The sequence below is a fragment of the Phasianus colchicus genome, chromosome 10, assembly GCF_987193195.1.
Source record: "Phasianus colchicus chromosome 10, bPhaCol1.hap1.1, whole genome shotgun sequence".
Taxonomy (NCBI): domain Eukaryota; kingdom Metazoa; phylum Chordata; class Aves; order Galliformes; family Phasianidae; genus Phasianus; species Phasianus colchicus.
The window spans coordinates 13512529-13536189 of record NC_143445.1 but is presented as its reverse complement, the minus strand read 5'-3'; the positions used below and the strand labels follow the sequence as shown (position 1 = coordinate 13536189).

The 23661-nt window shown below is 36.9% G+C and overlaps 1 protein-coding gene across 4 annotated transcripts in view; it reads right to left on the bottom strand.

The window, feature by feature from the left end:
• Positions 1 to 23661, bottom strand: part of ACAP2 (ArfGAP with coiled-coil, ankyrin repeat and PH domains 2) — a 57186-nt gene that overhangs the window by 7307 nt on the left and 26218 nt on the right. The window contains exons 9-22 of one of the 4 annotated variants that reach the window (XM_090147367.1): positions 22423 to 22497; positions 15909 to 16021; positions 12545 to 12565; positions 9859 to 9910; positions 8422 to 8522; positions 7513 to 7618; positions 6883 to 7091; positions 6617 to 6686; positions 5346 to 5440; positions 3746 to 3933; positions 3310 to 3414; positions 2834 to 2926; positions 1425 to 1612; positions 975 to 1084 (exon numbers count right to left, since the gene is read on the bottom strand). In XM_090147367.1, the coding sequence (XP_090003493.1) occupies positions 975 to 1084; positions 1425 to 1612; positions 2834 to 2926; positions 3310 to 3414; positions 3746 to 3933; positions 5346 to 5440; positions 6617 to 6686; positions 6883 to 7091; positions 7513 to 7618; positions 8422 to 8522; positions 9859 to 9910; positions 12545 to 12565; positions 15909 to 16021; positions 22423 to 22497 (1526 nt within the window). The remainder of the gene's footprint in view (positions 1 to 974; positions 1085 to 1424; positions 1613 to 2833; positions 2927 to 3309; positions 3415 to 3745; positions 3934 to 5345; positions 5441 to 6616; positions 6687 to 6882; positions 7092 to 7512; positions 7619 to 8421; positions 8523 to 9858; positions 9911 to 12544; positions 12566 to 15908; positions 16022 to 22422; positions 22498 to 23661) is intronic. The other 3 variants (XM_031596248.2, XM_031596249.2, XM_031596250.2) reach the window with 3 other exon arrangements.

Here is a 23661-nt window from a genome sequence, read left to right as displayed (position 1 = left end):
CTAATAGAAAAAACCAAGCAGGATGCAATATATTTTACTTAAATCACCAAAAGTCTCTTGAATACCACTGTTCGCCTATAATAATAAGATATCAACAGATAATTAAGCAAAGCTTTTAGCTAGCTTTCCAAAAAGTACTGAACGGTATTTAAGCTGCCTAATCATTCTACTGCAGCTTTGAGTTGAACCCTTCAGAAGGTAAACCTTTTCCTTCCTGTGTCATTTGAGGTCACAGAACCATAAAACTTCACACCTTTTACTATGATAGAAGAGAAATACTGTGCAGGATAAATTAATACAGTACAGAATCCCTAGGCACAGATGCGTGTTTTACCAAGTAGAATCTGTCCTCATTTTTCTTGGCTATTTTTCATTTATATACCTGTATATATGCACACGTGTACATAAATCACCTACACAAGCAGGGCATGATGACTAAGCTTAGACCTTAAAACTCTCTCAAGCTGTCAACTTGGCACTTTATTCAGAATTCATGTATGCAAAGAGGATGGGTGCCACAAAACAGATTATGTCCTCATTTGAATTAAGCTGGCACAAGGCTGCAGTTTAAAGCCCTGATTCCAAAATTCAAAATGTGACGTAGTACATTTCATTTCAAAATGTGAGATGAACCAGAAACAGCTCTGGTCCACACTCACCGCTATTTCTCTTACTTGCTTCTCTTTTTCGTAGGAAAATTTCATGAATCTTCACAAGAAACCCACATTATTTCAGAAGTATTATCAAACACACATTTTTCCAACATGGACTGAAGTGTTTACAGGCATGTGTACTGCTAGGAGGTAAGTGGGGAAATAATGTTTTAAGTGCTCTCATCACAAAAGTTTAAAGGAAAAAAACTCTATGATCTGAAATAAATTAAAATGTCCGAATATGTGGGGGAAGTGAAGAAGCTTTGCATTAATAAAGGCAGTAACCAGTGACTACTGTCAAATTCTGGAACAGTGAGGTACCCTGTGTGTCCTAGAACTGTGGCGTGGTGTAGGGGTCCTCTTCCTTTCATGTCCCTGATGTTCACATTGGCACCATTCTGCAGCAGGAATTCACAAGTAACCAATGAACCCTATGGAAGAAGAGCAAAAGAAACAGTTTAGCACCAGATCTCTAGAATCAGAGTGAAAACCATCCTGCCTTGTCACCACTGAGTGTTATGGTAAAGGAACCTAAAGGGATTGCTTCTGTATCACTACTGTACGCTACCAGGTTGTATAACAACCAAAAACAAACAAACAAAAAGTAACCAACCGTAATACTGGGGAAAAATAGTTCAGAAATAACTTTGAAAGGACTTTGTAAAGACAATTTCAGTATCACATTATCATTCATGAGCAAAGCAAGTAGTTCAAAAGAAGCAGTCCCCCTCCCCTCCTGCCACATCAGTCAGGGTGCTGTATATCACATACCCCTCGCACTGCCTGAATGAGTGGAGTTGCTTTGTTTTCTTCCATATTGACCCAATTTACTTCAGCTCCATGGGCCAATGCTTCTGCCATATCTGGAAGATTCTTCTCAAAGGCAGCTTGATAAAGATGCAATCCTGGATTAAGCTGTCTGGAGTCATAGAACACAGAAGATTCTTGCTTTTCTCCTTCTGAAAGAAATTTTTAAAAGAAAAAGCTCATCTGTAATCTCTGTTTTTGTAAGGTACATTTTTGGCATAAGGTAGCTCAGACTTCACAGAAAGGTTTGCATTGGCGCCCCGTTCTACCAGAAATCTTCACACATGCCTATAGCTTATTCCAGCACTTGAGTATGGACACTTCAGAATTCTGCCCAGAAAACCTTCTCTTCACATTGCTGGCATTTGTGAATATCCTTCAACCTACCTATCCCATGTAATTGCTAAAAAAAAAATAAATAATAACTATAAGAAGCTTGGCTGGTCTCAAAAAAGATATGAATTTCCTGCTGAGATGTAGTCATACAAATATATCTGCAAAAGTTTAATACAGCTGAATATAACAAGGCTAATATTGTTCTGAGAGTTTTCATTTAAAGATATCGTTCTTACATATAAATTACTTGCTGGGGCTGTAATCCTTTGGACTAAACCAAATCCTTTTATCTCAACAACAGTTACACACAGTAAAGTGTGGGAAGACATTTTATACATAAGCTTTCATGAGTTACTTCATAACTGCTTCTACAATGCAGTCAGAAGATCTAAGGCACATACTGCTTGCCTACAAGCCACAGCTGTGAACTACTGTACTTGAAATGTACCTCAGAAGTGTGCTGTGATGTAAAAGTATAAGCTTGCTTTGTAAATATATGCTTTGCATATTTTAACAAGCTATACTCTATCAGCCCAGGATACTGATAATAGATAATTTTATCAGTTTAGAAAAGCTTTAGATATGTGGATTAATGTTTAAAGGTATGATCACTTCCACGTACGTAGAAAACAAAAATTAAGCAAGAATGTTGAAGTAACATACAAAGCTTATAATCTGTGACTTAACAGGAATTCCATCTCCAACATCGTAACTCTTTATGAAATGATTGGTGCAACTCTCTGAAGACTTCTCTGTGCCAAGATGAAGCAGTGTTCCATTCTGCTAAAAAGAAGTTCTGGCTCAATATCATGGACTAAAAAATTCTCTGAACTTATTTAGGAGGATTCTATGACATTCTTGCTACCAAGCACAGAGGAGAGAAAGACAACCCAAGCAATTATTACCCTTATTAAAATGTTTCAGCATACTGGGATAAAAGACACGTGAACTTTACCATAAAGTACTAAACCCTTTGATGGAATGTGCTAGCAGAAAAAAGATGAAATATTTGTCTTGAAACACAAAGCCAAACGCACCTGGTTCATACAAGCTGTTAGCTGATATAGTTGAGGCAAGGTATTCTCTGCTGTCATCAACACTCTGCTGGATCCCACTGTCACTGCTTCTTACTGTTTTGGGGAGAAATTAACATCACTATGCAGATTACAAGTTACCTACTCTTCACATACACCATGATAATAAAGCAAGCTCTTATACTTGGTCCTGAATTTTTTTTCTTCTCCCCAGTAACAAGTACTTGTTCATTATTTTTCTCACAAACCCACTAAAATAAATCTGAAGTCACATACTTCAACTATAAAATTCATAACAACAGTATCAAAGATTATCATAAAGGTGGAAAATCAGGATAAGTAAAAAAGCTTAAATTATTTCATGAAAACACTAAGCAATGCAGTAGCCCGGAGACAATGGATCAAAGGCAGGGAGATGGCCACAACACACAATGGATCACTAGTGCAAATACTGAACATGCCACTGCTGTAGTACTTACTACTACGTAGCTTTGAAGAGGTATCAAAGTAGGAGAAGAGTGAATCTAGTTCATCAGGACAGAACAGAGACTCCCGCCTCGCCTCGTCGCTACTTACAGCAACCGCTGGGACATGCAAGTTAGCAAAGCACAAAGCAGGCAGTAAGGAAGGAATAGGGCAGGAAAGAACATTATTGGAAAAAATAAGGATGAAAATACGGAGGAAAGAAGGTGGTTAATATGTTTCTGAATGGTAAGCATCCCCAGTCCACAAACTTCCCATCTAATAAATGTACATTTCTCAGCAAGCCTTTTCTTCCCTATATCTCTGAACTAGGCCGTGACCCACTGATAGGACTACTCTGCTTGGGGCAGGAAATCAGTAAATACAAAAAGCTTTAAAAATACTTTAAAAAGAACATTTGTAAGGTAGCTAAGGAGAGAAATGTGTAGATACCTCTTGGAGATGCCACACCTTGTTCTACTGCCAAAAGGGATTTTTCAGGAGCACTGTGCCTTTTCTCTTCCTGGCTTTGAGGTAAAACTTTTGTTCTGGATTCAAGTGGAGATACTGCTGCTGCAGGCTGCTTTTCTACAAATCTTCTTTCCACGTATTTTGCTTTTATGTACGCCTCCTTCTCTTGTCTGTCATATACAAAATGCCTGGAGTTAGTAAGCTCAGATTTTATTATCTTTTCTACAAAAACAACCACTTCATACTAATGCCAGTAATCAAACTGCACTTTGGCACTGCACGTAGGGTACTAAGTAACATTTTTATAATGATGAAGAGCACATTATCCAACTCTCTCTGGATTCTTGATGAAATTTTGTATAAGCCTCAAAAGAATGCAACTTATGAAAATTTTAGGAAGTTAAAAGAAAATGCTATGATTGGATAGGTACATTTTCTGTCAGGCAGATGCTTTAGAAAGTAGTATGTGGAAGAAAAACATTAGTTACTGTACATAACTCTTGATACAAGTCCCTTAGGCACATTTTCTATATTGCCAATAATCAACTAATATCACACTTATTTAGATTCTTCAGTAAAAACATTTGTTAAAGGAACACCAAGACTGCATGAGAGAACAAAAATGAAAGCCCCAGGTGGGCACAACCACCAGCTGCACAATGCATGCTATATATTTTTTTCCTGAAGCCCAGTATTATCTTCATGTGATAAGCCAACTGGGACAAAATGATGACAGAGCTTATAAAATTGCTGTTATTGAAATTGCTGAAAAGCAGTTATCACTAGAAGGAATATCTAGCAAATCTCCTACAGTATTAATGATATTACAACATCACCAAATTGTCAGTACCTTATGAATCATAGTTTTCTACTGCATGAAACTCTGACAGCAAGCAGCACAGAATTGGAAAGCCACTAAAAATGTTTTAAAAGACTTATACTTTATGTTGTAACAAAACGTTAGGAAATATCTTTAAACACATTAACAAACAGAAATTTTAGACAGCAGTAAGAGAGAGAAAAGAGCATGCCGGGAGATTAGGGAACAAAAATAAAAGAACAAAGCCACTGTAAACAAAAGTCAGAACCACAGGTTCCTTTCAGGGCACCTTACACAAGAGCTGGCTGAGATGGTGCAAAGCAAACAAGAAACAAAACCAACCTGCCCACACTGATGTGGCAGAGCAGGATGCTATAGGGTTGTCATCAGAAGGAGGAAGTGAGATCAGAAGTGTGTTATAGAAACCAAAGGAGACTAACAAAAGGAATACCCATAAGAAGCAGGAGAAATATACTGCTTACATGGAGAAAAGAAGAGGAAAGTGTTAAACACAGTTAAGTGACAGCACCTTTTTCAGGCTGGAGGCAGAAGAAAGTAACAGGACAAAGGAAATAAGCACAGCTGTTAGGCCACTGGAGTTGAAGTCATTCAAAGAAAGACTCAGAGGAAATGGAAAAATCAGATGCTAAGAAGGGGAAGTTTAGTTGCATTGGTATTAAATGATGACACATGTTGTTTAATTTAATATGATTTATAGCTATAATGAAAGGATGAACAAATGAAAGTGAAGCACATTACTACCTTTGGCTTCCAGGCTGAGGCTTCTTTACTCCCACTTTTTCCAACTTTGCTTCATATATTCTATTTATAACATCATTTCCTAATTCACACATAAGCTATGAAGAAAAATAAATAAATTCAAATACAATTGCAAATGGCTTTATCTACTTATTTAGTAGTTTTATCTTACACTATTTTTAAAGCTCAGTATTTTCACTAAGTTTTGTGAGTTCCCTTAGAAAAATATGCATGGGTTTATTTCATGATAAAGAAATATCAGCAGATAAAGGGACCAAACAGTGCAAGATTACAATAACTGTATTTTTGTTAAGTACAATTCCCTTCTGAAACAGGATTAAGAAAATGACCATCAAGAATCTTTTTTTCCTGCAATCATAATGACAGTTGTGGGCCTCAAAAGCATTACTTTCCACTAGCTTTGCTGTGAGTTCCTCTTATCCCATCTGGCAAGACACAATTCACTCAATTCTGATCCATCTTGTCCAAGACAAGAGTGGAAAGATTACTTGCTCCTACTACCACGTAGAACATTAAGATCTTACGTACGTGAACACAGCAAGTATTTTTCTTTTGATTTTCTTTCTACCCCCTCATTATCAGCACATTAGTACTAAAATTATTTTGGGTCAAACAACATCCCTGTTCATACTGTCTTCCTGTTCTTCAGAATAGAAATGTAATATGCAAGTATGAGAATGTGAGCTACAAACAAGCGTAGTGCATCAACTATCCAACTGCACACATGCATCCTTGCATTCGTTCCTATTTCTGTATTTCAATGTCATATGACTTTCATTTTTAAATTAGAATTCTGGCACATGTACAGCACACAGTAGCAGTTACACATAACAGTCTCCCAGAAACATTTGAAATCTCATTCTAACGGGTGGCATCCAAATTTTCAAAAATATTCCCGCTTTAATATGACATAGAACTTAAATTTTTTCAGCCCACTACACTATCTGTATCATTTTCATATGTTGAAAGTATCAGATCAACTTTAGTACTTAAAACTGCATTTGCGAACCTAAGTGTCACAGAGTGTTCTGACTTTGTATCAAGTTTGTATCAAGAATGACTACTAATCCAGCGAGTTGTATAAAAGCAGTGAGTTAATAAATACATCATCACAAATATTTTCTACTCAAAAGCACAAGAGGTACACTGAGTACAAATGCAATTTTTTCCTGCATGAACATTCAGATGCCTTGGCTTTAGACAAAAAACCTACGTAGCAGACAAAAACTCTTATTTCAAAAATAACATCCTACCTTCAGAAGTTCAGGTTCCCATGAATCCAAGGTCAGAGATCTTACTTTTGAGAAGTGGACTCCTAAGCTCCTAAACAACAAAAAGAAACTGTTACAGTGTGCTCTGTCTTATTTCAGATCACTTCACAATGGTTTATGCAAATAAAGCACATCACTTTCACTCTGTTTACTAAAAGGGGTCTCTAACCTTCCCTCAATGTCTGTTTTAAGAGGCAAACACCGCATTTCCCATTTAAATCAATTATACTTCTGAAGAGCCCACCAACCTGTGTATCCCAGAGCACTCGATGCACAGTGTGATTCCAAGGTTGATGCTGGCCCAGCGAGGATCTGCCAGGCCACAGTCGCAGCAGGCAGCATTACCAGGAATGCACTGAACTCGCTGTAGAGCACTTTCTCCCTTTAACAACTTCTCTTTTGTCTCGCTGCCAGATTCCAGGCTTCCAGTAGAAGGGGATGATTTCTTTTCCTGTTTCTGAAAAAAAAAAAAAAAAAAAAAAAATACACTACATTAAAGATGATCCTGTGAATAATGAAATACTGACAGTACACTAGAACTCTAGAAAAAAAGCTTCTGCATTTAAAGCCAAAGAAAGCCACTGAACTGGAAAATATCTTCAGCTTTTTAGAAATAATACAGAATGAAGTGTAAGAATATCCAGCAATCCTACAAATTACGATGACACTACAGAAAAACTTCAAAACATACAGGCCAAAGCAATGCTAGTAAGATGGAAGGAAAGACGATCGGAGCCTTCAAAATTTCATTGCATTTCCACTGGAAGACAAACAATGGATTTTATTTTATTTTTAGTTCCCCTTTCTCCAGAAGTTCTTGCTATTTTTACTCCTTAAGATCTAAAGGTAGTTGCTATTTGGTTGATCTTTAAACTCACCTCAGATTCGTCCCCTTTCTCTCTGTATGCTGTAGCAATACTGGTCTGAACAGCCTTAATCCACGCCTGCCGCAGCTTTTCCGAGTCAGCTTGGAGCATGCAGCTTCTGTGAAGAACCACACAATGCCCTCAGAGACAGAAGCCAAACAAGCAGCTTACATCAAACAACATGCTGTTCAATCAAACATAGAGCCTTGTCAAAGTTTGTTGCTGTCAACATATGTTTATTGCTTATTATGCACTGTGTAATAAATCCATTTATTTGCAGATAATAAGGCAGCTAACTTTATGACCTACAAACTCCTGGTTTCAAAACTATTTATAGGTAACCTTAAAACATGGATATGACCCTTCAAATAACCCAGAGAACTGCTTAATCTCCTATTTCTGATTTTTTTTTCTTATTCACATTCTCAAATATGATGATTTATGTCCACGACTATCTACACAAGAGACAGCTATCAGTCCCTGAAAGCTTAATTCATTCACCAAAACCAAGAGAAAATGACTTGAAAGCTCTGAGGAAAACAAAAAAAACCTTTTTTATATGGACAGTCAAAGGAAAACTTATTCTTTGTTTCTGATTAGCTACTTTCTAGGCTGCTAAGCAGCTTGATAATTAATACCAGCTACTAAACCACAACAGCTCCATGACTACAAGACATTTATACATAAAACATAGGAACACATGTTTATTTTAATGCCAGACGTAAATTAAATACTAGGAATACTTCTCACAGCATCACTTTCTCCCAGCCAAAGTTTCAGAGAACAGAATTGCTCAGATATTTTCCCTGTTTTGATTTGTCCCACGAGACACATTCATCCTGCATTTCAAGGCAGCTGAATCTAACAATGTTATTTATCCATTTAATTTTTAAATAAACATGCTCCATCACTTCTCCTTACTTTGTTGGAGAAACCACCTCAAAACAGAAACGTCTTTCTATGTCTTCACAGTGTTTAACTGTGCAAAGCCGCAAGTCTTCAACAACTACTGTGGGATTATCCTAGGGGAGAAAACATAAAAGGCAGAGATGAATGAAAGAAAGTAGCTGATACCCTCAAATTATTTCTCACTTAATTTCACTGCTTCACATATATTTTTCCATCAGAAATGAAATTTGAAATAAGTGACATTGGACATACTTGGCAGGAAATATTTATTTCAATTCCCATGCTCAGTCATATTCTATGAGAATTTTGAGGTTGTCTTGCCATCTAGAATCCAATCAACTAAATAATCAATAGCTTAAAGAACAGCATTTAAAGGAGCTCAAAGATACTTTCTGAGATGATATGTATTAATACAGAAATCAGACAGGTTATGCCTAAATAAGCCACACTTTAAGTGCCAAGCACAAAATTCAGAAACCACGACTGAGTACTTTTGAAAACTTGATTCAACTCCAAAGATATCCATTCTAAAATAATGCAATTTTAAAGGTGCTCTTTGTAATATAAAAATGTATCAAAACACAACTGCACTTCACAATCAGAAAGTGCTCAAAATGTACTAACACAAATTCCACCACTTGTCTCCTATCCAACCACAAAAACAAAGACTGTATTACCTGACAGCATATCAGTTAACAAGCAGTAAGCCCTGAACCTGGGCTGTTAATGCTGAAGAACAATGAATAACCATAAACTTCCCTTTATTGACTTATTGCCTTCTCTATTCAGTTCTCTACTTTTTATTTTCTTTTTCCACAAAGAGCAGTTACAGCCATGTGGTGCACAAGCTGATTCTAGAAGAATAAATCAGAGGAACACTTGCCCAAATGCTAGCTGAAAAAACTGAATTCTGGGCTTGGGGTAGAGCTGCTCTAGCTGCTGTCACAGCAGATGTGAAAAATTGTACTTTGCCACAGATATCAACTGCTGAGTTGCCTTACACTTTCGATATTAGTACGTGCACATAGCATCTGTAATAAATACTTTCACGTCATTTTCTCCTCTCTACGATTGCAAAACTGGGTTTGTGAGTCCAGCCAGTAATGGGAAAGAGCAAATCCTTATGGACTTGTCCAAAGAACACTACGTAGCACTCAGTCTGCCAACAAGTGTACACAAGCCTTTTGTTATCAGCAGCTCTCAGTGCTCCTTGTGAGTCTTCTCTGCAACAAGGTAACAAAAGCACAAGAAATAAAGCATTGCTTACAAGTCTCCACATCTGTAAGTACAATGTTTATCTCATTTTACAAAGGGAAAAACTAATTCAGAAAATGAAGTAGGTTGTTCAAGTCCACGTAGAACATCCATGCCAACTCTCTGGTTCTCTCACCCTGACGAGGAAGATGAACATCCACATAAAACTATTCCAAGATAGCTTTCCATACCTACCTTAAATTTCTTCTGGTACACGAGTTGGTTATTCTGTATGGAGAACCAGCGCCTATTCAAACAAAGAGACATCCAAACAATATGAAACTGATCTCACAGTACTTATTTGACTGAAATATACTATGATACAGTCTACAGAGAGACTGTAAGTGAAAAAGAATTCATGGTATTAATTCTGCAGTCAGTTTGGACAAGTATTTCATGAGAAAAAGGGACAGCAGAGACAAAACGAAAAAAGAAAGCAAGTTTCAAATAATTTGAATCCTGAACAAATACATTCGTGTTATGACATTAGTAACGCTAAGATACAAAACATTTTCATTTCAAAGAACATTTACATCTGTATTTTAGCAGCAAACTACAACTTCAAGTAATTCAATAATAATAGTTTAAATAATGAAAGTACTAAAACATTTTAACTACTCACTCCTGAAATACTTTCAGGAATAGAGCTATCGAATAACTTACCTAGCCCTTAGACAAAACTAGATTATTGCTACGCCATGGAGGTCTCTCTACATTGGCATTTCTTAAAATTTTAGATAGAAAATACTGCATATAAACACAAAGCAACTATTAAGGAGGATCTTACTGATTAGTTTTATAGGAAACTATTAAAAAATAAATTAAGGCATCCAATAAAATCCAAAAGATAACACTTAAAGGAAAAAAAAAAATCCCCCTTCTTTGTCCAACTCCTGCTCAGATGGGATACAATTCACAGCAAATGGAAGAATAGTTCATGTTTTGGGAAAAATTCTGAGCATCTCAAATCTAGAACTGCATCTATCAGATCACCAAATATGAAAATAGAAGCAAACATGGCCATCTGCCTCTGGCTCTCCTGGGGATGCACAAAAGAAAAGGGAAAACCAATCCTCACTGGTTTTGAACTGCACAAAAATTTGATAATACAAAATTTTAATTCAGTTCTGCAGTGAAGTTTGTATACATTGGTTTTGTACAGGTTTGTAATATGAACCTGTGCTCATTGTAACACAGCAGCTCAGTTACCACAAATATCCCATTTATACACACTGCACATCCCTGTTTTCTGCACGGCCAACTAGTTTGAGTGCCAACAGTGCACAAAATCCTGTGAAGAACAACATACGCTGCAGTACAAACTTGTGAATATCAAGCTATGGTTCACTAAAATTAGTAACAAGAGGGCTCCATAAATGTGTTTGATCACCACAAGCCATTCATAGAAAGGAGCACACAAAGATTGTTAAGAAAATATAAAAGGAAAAATTAAGATATATGAGACAGTTAGATTCCAATCAGGAAAGCTAGTATTTGTTAGAAAAGTTAATATTTAGTAGACAGATGAGATTCTACCTTTTTACAAGTATTCTTTGAAATGTTGTGCAGATGTATTTCATTTTAAAAACAAATCTCAATACTGGATTTCCGCCATAACAGCTGTCAACTTTTGCATTAAGATAATGGAGCAGAATAATGCAGAACAGTGACCTGCATCAGGGAAATGCAGTCTTTAATGGAACTTGCCAAGTTCAGTCAAAAAGCATTTGGGGATGGGAGGTGTGTGGAGGGAAATTTTTATTTTTTTAAGAAACTTTCACTGAATAGGATCTATAATTTAGAGCATAGTATGACTTGTAGCTCCCATTTTTTGAAGGTGATAAGCTAATATATTTCACTGTATGCTTTAAAAAACAAAGGTGGCAGCCTCTCTTCTGACATATCAGTACCACAGTCATTTTATTCAGGCCAAAAATCGATGTTGTTTTGTAAATTAAAAAAAAATTGTCAATAAACTACTGTAGTAAATAGAGTGCTGGGGGCTTGCAGCACTAACTTGCAGCAGGCAGGCACTTTTGAGCTAGAACATATGGACTGAAGGGGCTGTTGTAGGGTGTATCTATTTGTAGGGTACATCTATCTCCTGTTTGTGCACCTTCAGGCAACAGGTGCTGTTAGGCTGAAAGTCACCAAAGTTTCTTCAAATGTGACCTTCTGTAAAAAGGCAGGAGAAAAGCACAGTAAAACAGAAAAGACTCCTCTAGGGAAATCTTACAGCAGTTGGCACTGCCCCATGGAGTTCATAGGAGTACTTCAAAACAGCTTTTTGGGTTTAGAAACTAAATGGGTTCCAATCATTCTCACCCACACAATTAAAAAAAAAAAAAGAACTGTTTCTTAAATAGAAAAAAACACCATTAATTGAAAAGCATTTCAAATTTCTGAGAGCTACAAGAAGTACTAAAAAATAATGTTAAATTATTTGAATGTTACATTGAATTGTGCTTCTCCATTTTCAAAAGGAAACCATTTTCTTAACTGGTTGCCATCAGCATTCGCATAAAACCATGATTAAGAATGCACAACATTCAAAAGTTACATTTCTATTTCCAATGTAGTTGGTGAGAGAAAAACCATCAATCTACAGAGGAAAAAGTCAAAACATTGATCTCATATGCTCAGAAGACTGAGTGCATAAACTTTGCTTTAATTCCTTTGTAGCTAAAACTAGCTCCATCTTACTAATTCTTTTACAAGTGTTGAGCAGCAGGTTGGCATCCCAGGCAGAATCCTTCTGTTATTTTCTTAGACTGAGCCACTTTACATCCATTGCAAGTAATCAAAATTAAATGCAGGGTTAATTAGAGCTTTTTGCGTGCCAAAGAAACATTGGGAAGGTATAAAAGAAGCTGGTTGGTACCTGATGTGATCTGGCTTTTTCCTGTCATGTGAAAAAATGGGGTAGGATTAAAACATAAGGGAAAGGAGGAACAGGAATGAAAAATGCAAAATGAGCAAAATAAGCAAAGAATTAGCATGATCTGAAAACACAGCTGAATTAAAAAGGAAAACACCTACCTAATGCACCCAACCTAAAAATTATTCAGAATGTACTGTTTCATAAAGGCTTTTCTTAGTCACACATACATTTCATAACACAGACCCATTTTAAATCTGAATTTCTAAGAATCAAAGGTCTTCCACCTATTGTTCCACAATAAATTCAATTGATTTCATTTCCTGATACCTCCAGAAAATCTTTGTACAAAAAGATATGATCTAAATATATATACATTCCAAAACCAGGTCTCCATGCCAGTTGCTGTGAGACTTCCCAGTACTGAATCTGGCTTCCACTAAAGCATCCACAGTACACACATACATGCAGATACAGCATAAAGAAGATTCCCAAATCTTAAGCTCTTTCAGAACAAAGCAATGCCAAACAACAAACAGCCCTTATAGTTCACTTCGTAACCTGCTCACAAACTATTTCTCAGGTGAGCACCATACAGAATTATCCCAAATAATTTTGCACGCTTGATACGAAAGTGCAAATTAACTGCAGTAAACCAAGCTGCCAACTGCCCAAGGAAGAAATTACACCATCCTAGCAAAAAATAACTGGGATTTGAATTTTTCCCCCCACAGCAACCAGAATTGTCCAAGGATAATCCAGAATGGAGTCCACGGATGCACAGAAACATCACAACATTATCTGATGGAATCATAGTGATGTGTACAAGCCAGGAAAAGTTCACTGTATCATTCCCTGGTCCTTGTTTTTAACACTGGCAAATGCAGCGATTTTTATGCCTTTTCATAATATTGTTGTCAAGGAATACTTTAAAAACCTCTCAAACCATCAAAACACTGATACTGACAGAGAAGAAAAGAGAAACAACCATATTACAGCTGACATTACAGAAGCAGTTAGATGGAATAAGCGACACCACCATCTTCAGATCACCAGGAAACTCCAGTATTTCCCTCTAGAAGAGTTTTGTGTGGTTTCTTTTCAGCTTCTCCATTCCTTACCTTCTCACAAAAGACAGGTACATTATGAAGAAGCAAACTACCCACCCGACAGGGAGATTGAAAATAGCCTGTCACAAGGGCCTCAGATTTCTGCTCTGAATTCCCTCATATAAAATCATTCTCTACATGTTTCCTCCTCCAATATTTCCTTGTATATTTTTATGCTCAGAACTGTTTAAATTGGAGACAGTCCTTTCCTATGGCTGGAAGCACACTGCAGCCTCTAACAAACGTTTGGATTTCAGTCAGTATTGCCTCTGTGAAGGTGAAACTGCAATAATAGTGAATAAAGCACTCCATCAGTGGAAACCAGCAACAGAAAGGCAAAAGCTACTTCAGCGCCTACAGCACAACAAGCAGTAACAAATCTGTTCAGAAATAAAAACAGGATAAAACTTTTTTGTTTTATTAAAATGTGAAGAATGGGGATAGATCAAATAACTAACAGTTGTCTTTGTTAAGAGGGTTTTTATTTTATGTAGCTTAATAGTAATAGTTTCACAGCAGACAACAATGGTTTGTGGCTGTATGAAGTACAAAATTAAAATCATGGCTTCAATTTCTAAGCCACATTTATACATGGCTTATCAAATGCTACTGCCTGGTTCTGACACATGCAACTAGCCTAGGATGATGAGATAAGTTATGAACTTCAGATTAAAAAAAGATGAAAAGCTTAGCTTTATTGAATACTCTTGTGACAAACAGAAAAAATTGCAAGCAAATATGAACTACGTATTAAAGTAGGTTAGCTCTGACTCATTACTGAGCTGCTTACCTTGGCTCTCTTAAATGACACTGTTTAAACATTTTAATTGAATATGCTCAAACATGTAAACTTACACTATGACTTTCATTAATTATGACTTCTCTGTTACATTCCCAGTGAGCAAAGCCTTTATAACATACGACAGAAGAACTTGAAGCAGGAGGGTTTTTTTTTTAAGTCACTTATCAAGAGCCTGCAGATAACCCTGCAGAACACCCCACAAAAAGGACTCTCTGAACATGTTGTAAATTCAGTGGAAGACAGTTTCCTGCCCCATTACTGTACAGTTTTCTCAAAGCGTGCTTGCACTACTTACACTATCATTTTACCTCTGACCATGAATGTGCTTTTGAAACATATCTGCTAGTTTTGTCCCTTCTTCATTCTTAGGTGTCTCACAGAGTTGTGCTGGAGAACCCTAGATTCACATGGGTGAAACTAACGCAGAAGGTACGTCACAATTACAAATAATCAGACCACAGGACCAGAGTAGAGGTAGTCCAAGGCAAGCCCCTTAGAGGAACTGCACAACACTTGCTAATGTAAACACGGTCTCACCAACTGCAGCAGCCCTTACATCAGCTTCTGGATTTAGGTGAAGCAATGGCATTTTCCTATCGACTTGTGACATTCCAAAACGTCCAAAGAATTACAGAATTAAGGTTGGAAGAGGTCACAGATCCAAATGCAGATTCTGTCCTTCAAAGCACAGCAAACTGCTTAACAGAAGCACTTCTGCAAACTGTGGAGTGGGAGACGGTATGAGCAGCTCAATATCAAACTAACTTTACAATTTAAGAACTGCATTCAACTATATCATAAATGCTCAAGAATACATTTCCTTGAAAAAAGCGCACAGCATTGGAAATGCAAAAGAAATCCTGTTCACTAATAAAAACATTCAAACAATAGTAAAATAAACATCTTTAAACAGACAAGACTGACAGTGTATTTTGAATTCCCAGCAGGACCATCAAAACTACTATGCACAAGTTACTGCCCAGCACAGGAATTGTAAAGAACAACAATGCTCATCTTTCAGGAAAAATAACAGCCCTCGAGTTCTCTGCTATGTCCCCTTGCTCCCAATAGCTGTGCAGCTTCTATTCTACATCATCACTTAACACTTATTTTCCCAATATATATGTTCAAATAGCAAACTACATATAATAATAACTGTTATGTTTCAAAATAAAAGATCAAATGCAATTACAGAACCAGACTGCAGACAATAAAGCAAGCCTTCCATACATAGGACTTCTCCAAACTTCAAGATACATTCTTACAAAGGGCCTGCAAACCTCTAGGAGAGACAGTAAGGAGAAATGGTTGAGAAGCATTTTCTACATAAACTCACAGAGCGGTCCAAGGGTTCTGTTGGATCTGTGGAATCAGTAAGCTGCACACATTATAAGTCAGACCAGAACTGAGCTTAACAAGTAGTCTCTTAAAAAGCCAGAGGGTCTGAGTAAATTACCTGTTCCATGTCTTGAAGGCATTGCTGGCTCGCTTGAACAGATAGCCTTCCATAACAATACCATTGGCTGCATCTACGTTGTATTCTAGTTTCGTATCATCACCAGAGTAATCCTAATGCAAAGGAACGAGACAAGACAAAAAACCAACAACACATTGTAGGTTCAATTAGAAGTTCAGGTATTGACCATGTCAAAAAGATTAATTATTTAGGATTAATGTTTAGCTTGTAACACTCACTAGCCATGTCGTGACTCTAAGCCCCACCAACTTTTTTGAAAAGTATTTTTAGGAGATCAGATGCTGGAGATGATTTTTATTTTAATAGGTCAGAAATCTTTTTTTACTAACCATCTTCTCAAAGCGCATGAAAGAACAAGGGAGGACAAGGAAAGTCTTTGAATCAGCAAGGTTGTATTTCAAAGAAGAGGTGCACACTTACCTACGTTCTAGAGAACAAAACTAACATTTTTTTCTAGAAGCTAATCATGTCAAGAGCTATCATTTGATTAATATCTAACATATGTTGTTAATACCTAATAAATGTTGACAGCTACTGAAAACCTATGATGAGCACTTTGTAGATAACGATCACCTACATTTTAAGTTTTTGTCCTTCTATCTTTCCTGAGCTTTGCACACCTAAGTTATGAGTGGGATTTCTCCAATACTGTCAGATTTTCTTTTTTTTTCCACAGAGGTCCAAATCACCTGCACAACACTTACACATGCAGACTGTGAAGAGACAAAGAGGAATGGTTTTAAACCAAGAAGGGAGATTTATATTAGTTGTTTGGAAAAAATTCTTCACTCAGAGGGTGGTGAGACACTGGCACTACTGCCAGAGAGCTGTGGGTGCCCCATCCCAGGAAATATTCAAGGCCAGTTTGCATGGAGCCTAATGGGTGGCAACCCTGCCCATGGCAGAGGGTTGGAACTGTTTTTAAGGTCTATTCAAAACCAAGCTCTATTCAGTGACTCATTCTATCATCCTGTGATCTCATTCATATCAGGACAGGCAGTAAGTAGACATTCAAATGCATTAAACTTCCAGTATCTCCCTCAAGTTCTGTGTAAATGAAAGCTCAGAATAAATGCATGGGAGAAGGAACAGTGATCTTCTCATTTACTGAAAAGTTACAGTACGAGGCTATGAAGTTTGCTATTTATTATTTATTTACACCCCACAAATAAATAAATTCATACATTTCAGTGAAAGATTAAGAGAAGAAAACTCACCAACTTGAAGTGGTGGAGCTCTGTCAACAACAGAGACAATGCTGCTAAAGTATATATCTCCCTATAGATTTGGGTTTTAAGCAAATATCTCCAAGACTTATCTCTGTAGCTCCTTAGATAAGAGAAGAAATACACCAATTTTCCACTTTTTTCTTACTTGCATTCAGATTTGTCTAATTAAGACAAGGTGATCTCTGCTGTTCACTGAGCAAGGGACTAACTGCTGCTAGAGATACAAGAAGCACACATGGAATTACATCATTTGTTACAAACTATATCCAGAGATCAAAACAATGTTCATGCTATTACTAAATCTTGTGGTTCGTAAAATATGTCCTTAAGTTAGAGGAGCAACATATGGCTTCTCTTCAGTGAGGGCATAAGAGGCATCACTGAAAATAGCCTCGTAACTTAAAAATCCTTTAAATATTAGGGAGGCAGAATATTTCATAGACATTTTTTGAAAAAGCAGGCGCTTTTCCACGTAAACTGCACAGCAGCAGATTTCACATCGCCACTCACATAAGTGTTTTACTACCCATCTTTATAGAGTGACTGAATTCAAAATGTAAAATTTAGATTTTTATCAATTCACTGGTAGAAGATCAGTGCAAAAGTTCTGAAAGACAAAAGCTTCACAAAAATTACAGATTTGTGCATTATTCAGTATCCCATGACCTCAATTTTCTGACTGTTTTCTAGATCAGAACATGCTGAGCATTAAAGACTTCACAAAGCCCTTATCGTGGTGGTTTTAACATAGCATTACAAACATAACATACAAAAACATTCTCAAACTGCTTTAAGTCCTTTCTGGAAAAAAAGCCCTTTCCTTTCCAGGGAGAAGAGGAGAAAAAAAAAAAAAGGCAACAAGGCAACCCTCCCCCCTCCAAATCACAAATTCCTCCAACTTACCAGCTCCCAAACATAATGAAACCTGCTAAAGATTTGCATCTTCCTGCCTCAGTGACTCCTGGACTCCTTGACTAGTGAAAGATAATATGCATTCTCTCAGTCTTTTCTACCCAAACTACCGTGTAATCACATTTTCCTTCAAGTATGGAAAACTTCTGCAGAAAATGCAACTGTCTCTTCCAATGAAACAGATTTAACCTCTGAAGACACACACCATCTTAACAGGATCATTTATCTCGCTACCTTCTCAGCCTAAGTAGTCTAAAATAATAAGCCTTCTTCACGAAATGCATTTGGTGTTATTTTTAATGGCTTTCCTGAACGACTCGCACCTTCGCAGAGCAGATAAAGACACAAAAGTATGCAGACATACAGCTCTAACAGTGCACACACTACCAGCTTGGGGGAGGGGGTTAAAGCTTCCCCGTGCTTTATGCATAAAGCTTCACTGAAAGTTGTAGTCAGTAAAACAACATTTAACTGCCTTCATTCCAATTAAAGAGATTAAAGTAGAAAAACTAGATAACCTCAGTCTGATCTTAACGTCTCTTAATTCATAATTAAAGAACAGGGAAAAGAGGTCACATCATAATTTATTTTTATCTCGGATCATGGAAAAGTTTAATGAATCACAAAAAATAATCAGGGGTGGAGAGAAATACATCCTTCTCTTTCCAGTAACCCGCAGAAGAGAATCACATGTTAATAAATCCAGCCACTTTGTGTGACTCAGAATCTTACATCCTTAAGCAAACACACAGCAATAAGGAGCATTTTAAATATCATTTGTTTGTTCATTTCAGCTACTGAGGACCAGAGTACGCTTCACCTGATTGGAATTTAAAAAATTAAAGTAGTATTATGAAGCTTACACTGTAGTGTGATACCACACATTTAATTAAGATTAAAGGAATGAACATCTGTGGTTTATATTCTGGTATCAGTTTTTCAAGGCTGGCCATCTACTGGAAGACATAAAAGTGAGTTATACAAATGAAATATGCAGCATGCTTTTCTGGCAGTTTTTGTTGTTGATGTTCGTCTTTAATTTAAAAGACAAACAAATTTAAAACAAACAAACAAACAAAGTGTCCACAAGGAATAGGAAATCAGTTTGCAGTGGAAAAGCTTTCCACATTTACAGTTAACCTGGTGTGTCCCAGCATGCTGCTCTTGACAGTGGTTCAGTGAATGCATTTTTATACCAACTTCAAAATTTATCACATACACTGGAGTCATTTCACAGCTCATGTTTTCTTTGTTTCTCTACACATTATTTTCCTGTGAGTAAAGCATCACAAATCCTAGTTTTCAGTGGCAGAGCTGACTGCCAGCACATCACAAAAGCCACGTGAGTCATTTTACTCAGAAAACATCAGGAATGTATCCGTATTCTAAAATTGAATTTGTAAGCAAAGATATTGTTTGACATTTTGTATTCTGCTTCTTTAAAGAAAAACAGTCTTTTTTTTTTTTACAAGGCAGTAAATAATGGAGAACAAATACCAAAGAAAAGAATAATCTGAAAAGTTGCTCCAGTATATACCAAAGTAGAAGACATTCACCATGCAAACCCCCCCTTTTGGGAAGTTGCTTCCATTCCCATCCCATCACACAGGCAAACTGAAAGAGAAGGTTGTTATTATGCTCAAGATGAAAGTCCCTTGAGGAAGAGCTCAGAACAGCACCACATTCAAAGTAACAAGGTTTGCAATCCAAGACAAAGGGCCAGAAGTCAAGATCATCACTGAACATACAAGCCCCTTGAATGACTGGCACATCTTCACTTTTGCAAAAAGCATTAATCTGTCTCAACAGCAGTTTTGCTTAACGACTGCTTTAAGACTATGGCAGCATCTGGTTTCCTATTACCTTGTTTACTCAAATCACTCTCACTACAGCTGTTTCCTGAACAGTTCTTTACAGGTAGGGTTTTTTGTTTGTCTTTCAAGTGAAAGTGGGATTTGAATAGAACAAAAACACTACTTGGGGTTCGATGCAAATGCTTCCTGTACCATTTTCCTGGTTTTAGAACAAAATGTTACTGTCACAGAACCTAAAGGCCATAATGCTGCTCACAAGTGATTTTTAAATCTCGTAAGTCAACAGTCATAGGTAATCCCTAGTATGTGTTGCTTCAAATAATGAGGAGCAAAAAAGCATTTCTTACACTAAAATAATGGCTTCTTGTATAGTTGCTGTAAATAGAGCACAAATTTAAAATAAAAATCAAACATCAATTATCTTAAGAAAACAAATTATAGTAGTGACCAAACCCTTCCATGACTTTTACATTAGCTAACAGTCTATTTAAATGATGATTATAAGGATGTGATGGATTATTTAATTAGTGCAATTATTTTGCATGCATATGCACATGTATGCAAACACAGGTAGTGGGTGGGTAGGTGTGCACACATGCACTTACCTATAGATTTCAGAAAAGGAACTGCTGTCTATCCACACAATGAAGAAAAGGCATCATTCTGAAGCATTAGATTAAAACTTCAGTACATTAAATCTATAAACACTTCATGAGATATTCAACTCAAGAAGTTTCAGTAGTTATAAAACACAATACGGATTTGGTACTGGAAGATTTGGGAACATATGCCTAAGGGGTAGCCCAGGGGAAAGCAACATGACAAGAAAATAGAAACAGGCTGACATCCCGGTCAGGTCATATGGATAACAAAATGCTGTAAAGAACAAGATCTGAGGTTTAAGACAGTTTAAGATTCTGAACTCCTGATGCACTGGAAACAAACTTGGTGGGAAGGTTGGGAAAAGCAAGTGGGAGATAAAACAGACAGCATGGTTTAAATAAAAAATGAAAAAAAAAAATATAGGAGCTGTAAGAGGAATTTCCAGTAAAGCATGCCTTCCAAACCTTGTTGCATTAATCTATGCATTATCATAAAACATATCAGTAACTCAACTGATAACAAGAGGCAACATTTATAACACAAAACACAAAACTTTAGAAGACAACATATGATACAACTGAATATACTGAATCTATTTTGGTGACAGCATAGAATGGTCATTCCATTAAAATACTTAATAAATTAATAATCTCATATTGAATGCTGTATGCAATATGTATATTTATATATACACACACACTGCTATAGCTTATCAAATTTTACAAAGCTTGAAAGATTCAAGAACTGCTAATACAATCAGAAACAGTTTACCTGTAAAGCAGCCTTATGCAGCATTTGAGGAAAAAAGAACATAAACAGCACTGCCAACAACAACCACAATGCATGGTAACAAGTTAGTACTTCTTTGGTCAATTAAATATAATTGTCCATAACTAAATGCCTTCACTAAGCACTGCTATTCTCTAAGAGCAAAAACCCCAACTATCGCCCACTCCTAGAGCTAGCAAATATGAACACAAGCATTGACCTCATCTGTTCCCCATTTCCCAGTAATATTTATACTGACTCCTACTAATGATACCTAAAATTGGAATACTAGCATGTTTCCATTACTGAATTCCTGTATTCAGCTTTCACTTACACTTTTTTTAAATTTATGACACATGAACAGATAGAGAATGTATTTAAATGAGAGTAGGAAGTGCTCCATTACCTTTAAACTGGTATCTAATTCATTTCAAAAGTACCTGCACTATTAGCTCACCATCAGAGAGTTCAGTGGAAAAAAATATAGATAAAATACATATTTAACTTCTAGCACTCGCAAAATCAATACTTATCTAGAGCTTCTGAATCATCCAACTGTTATTTCCCCCATAACATGAACAATCTACACTTTTGTCAGTAAGCAAGAGTTTTCATACATACAAATATGTTCAAAACAATTTCATGTTACCACTTTCATATTTGCACATAAGAGAAGACCCTACATGAGAAAGCTCATACAAATATTTACTTTGCTTCTTTATAGGCAACAGCAGCTGCCAGACTATAAGAAAGTGCTGTACTCATTTGGCACAGTTCAGGAGGAGAGCAATACATAAGACTGTATGACTGTGCAGTGTATCTCTCACTCCTACAGCATACAGCAGATAGTTACTTTTACAGACATACTCAATCCAAGACGTGATTGGAATTAAGAACTCTAGTGAAAAGTTTAGGGATCCCTAAAAAAACCCCAAACCAACTCTAATATTCTATTTACGTTCCAGTCAAAACTAAATATAATACTATACCCTGTTACATAAAAATGAATAACTACAATCCCATCTTATGCTTAACGACGTGCAAGTCTAATTCTCTGTGCTGAAGATAACGTCTTTAACAGTTCCAGTGCAGAAATGAACCCTTGGGCATAGATGTCAGAGACATGAAAATGGATGTGCAGTGTACCCTTTACATTCTCTGAAGTACCTTTTGTTGAATAGTGGAGTGCTTTTGCTCCATATCTCTCTTCTCCTTCGCAGCATCTACAGCCAACTGATCCAGCTGTAAAGAGAAACAGAAAATGGGATCTTTAGATTTCAAAAGAAATTTGGTTCTGCAGATTTCATAACGCTGACAAAAAAAAGTAGAACTCATTATGTCTAGACATTGCATGATTTGTTTTATTTGCATAGTAAAAAATCACCTCTCTGGTTAAAGTGTTTACCTTTAATAACCACTGAAGCCTTGTTTAAAGCACTGCACCTATCATCTTGAATTAATCTCTATGAAAGGTGTACATTTCTTGTAAGCCTTAGGAGAAATGTTTCAAAGAACAGCATGGTGCCAAGCATATGCGACTCCTATACCGCATTGGTGCTCAGTCTCTGAAGAGAATGACTCATGCTTTAGCTGCTCCTGCTGGCTGACTGGCCTATGCAGCAGCATTGGCTTCAGCAGCCAAAACTAGAAAGAGCAAATGATAGTGATTTTTCCCTTCCAGAAAGAGGAGGGAATTGCCCCAACCAGGCTTTTGTATTGGTGGTTTTGATTGAGTCACCAGAAGTACTTGAGCAAGGCCCCATAGCATCTTACATAGGACTGTTCAAACTGCTTCTTGTTTCAGAAACAACTGATTTTGCAGAGGGGCTGTCACAATAGAGAGGATTTGATTGAATTAGTATCCTTTCCAAAGCAGTGATTTTAAAAACAAAACAAAACAAAAAAACAACCCTAACAAAAGCTTGTGACATCCATATCTATAACATCACCATAAAAAATAAAAGTTTTGAAACCATAAGAGAAAAATAAGGCAGGAAATTTAAGAAATCCTCTTAGTAAGTTTGTTTGTTCAGGCTTTGATGTTTAAACAAGGAATAGGGTGGAGAAACAGACGTAGTCTGACGTTTCAGCTATCTTGGTAGTTGCACAAAATGCTAAAGAGCCTGATGAGCTCCTGCTTTATCCAGCTGCTAACACAACTCCACAATCCCCAGTCACAGTGTGATACTCAACAGTGACACAGCCACACTACTTATGGAGCACTGCAGCCTGCAGCTCTGCATCTGAGCAGCAGACACTGTTCTACTCCATGCAGGAGACTGGACAGCATGCAGCACAAATTAGTCACATGGCAGAGGGCACCCTGTGACTAACAGAGCCCCTAATTTACACACCACTGCCATAACCTCCACCCATTCCCATAACAGAAACCTCTGCCAAATCTGG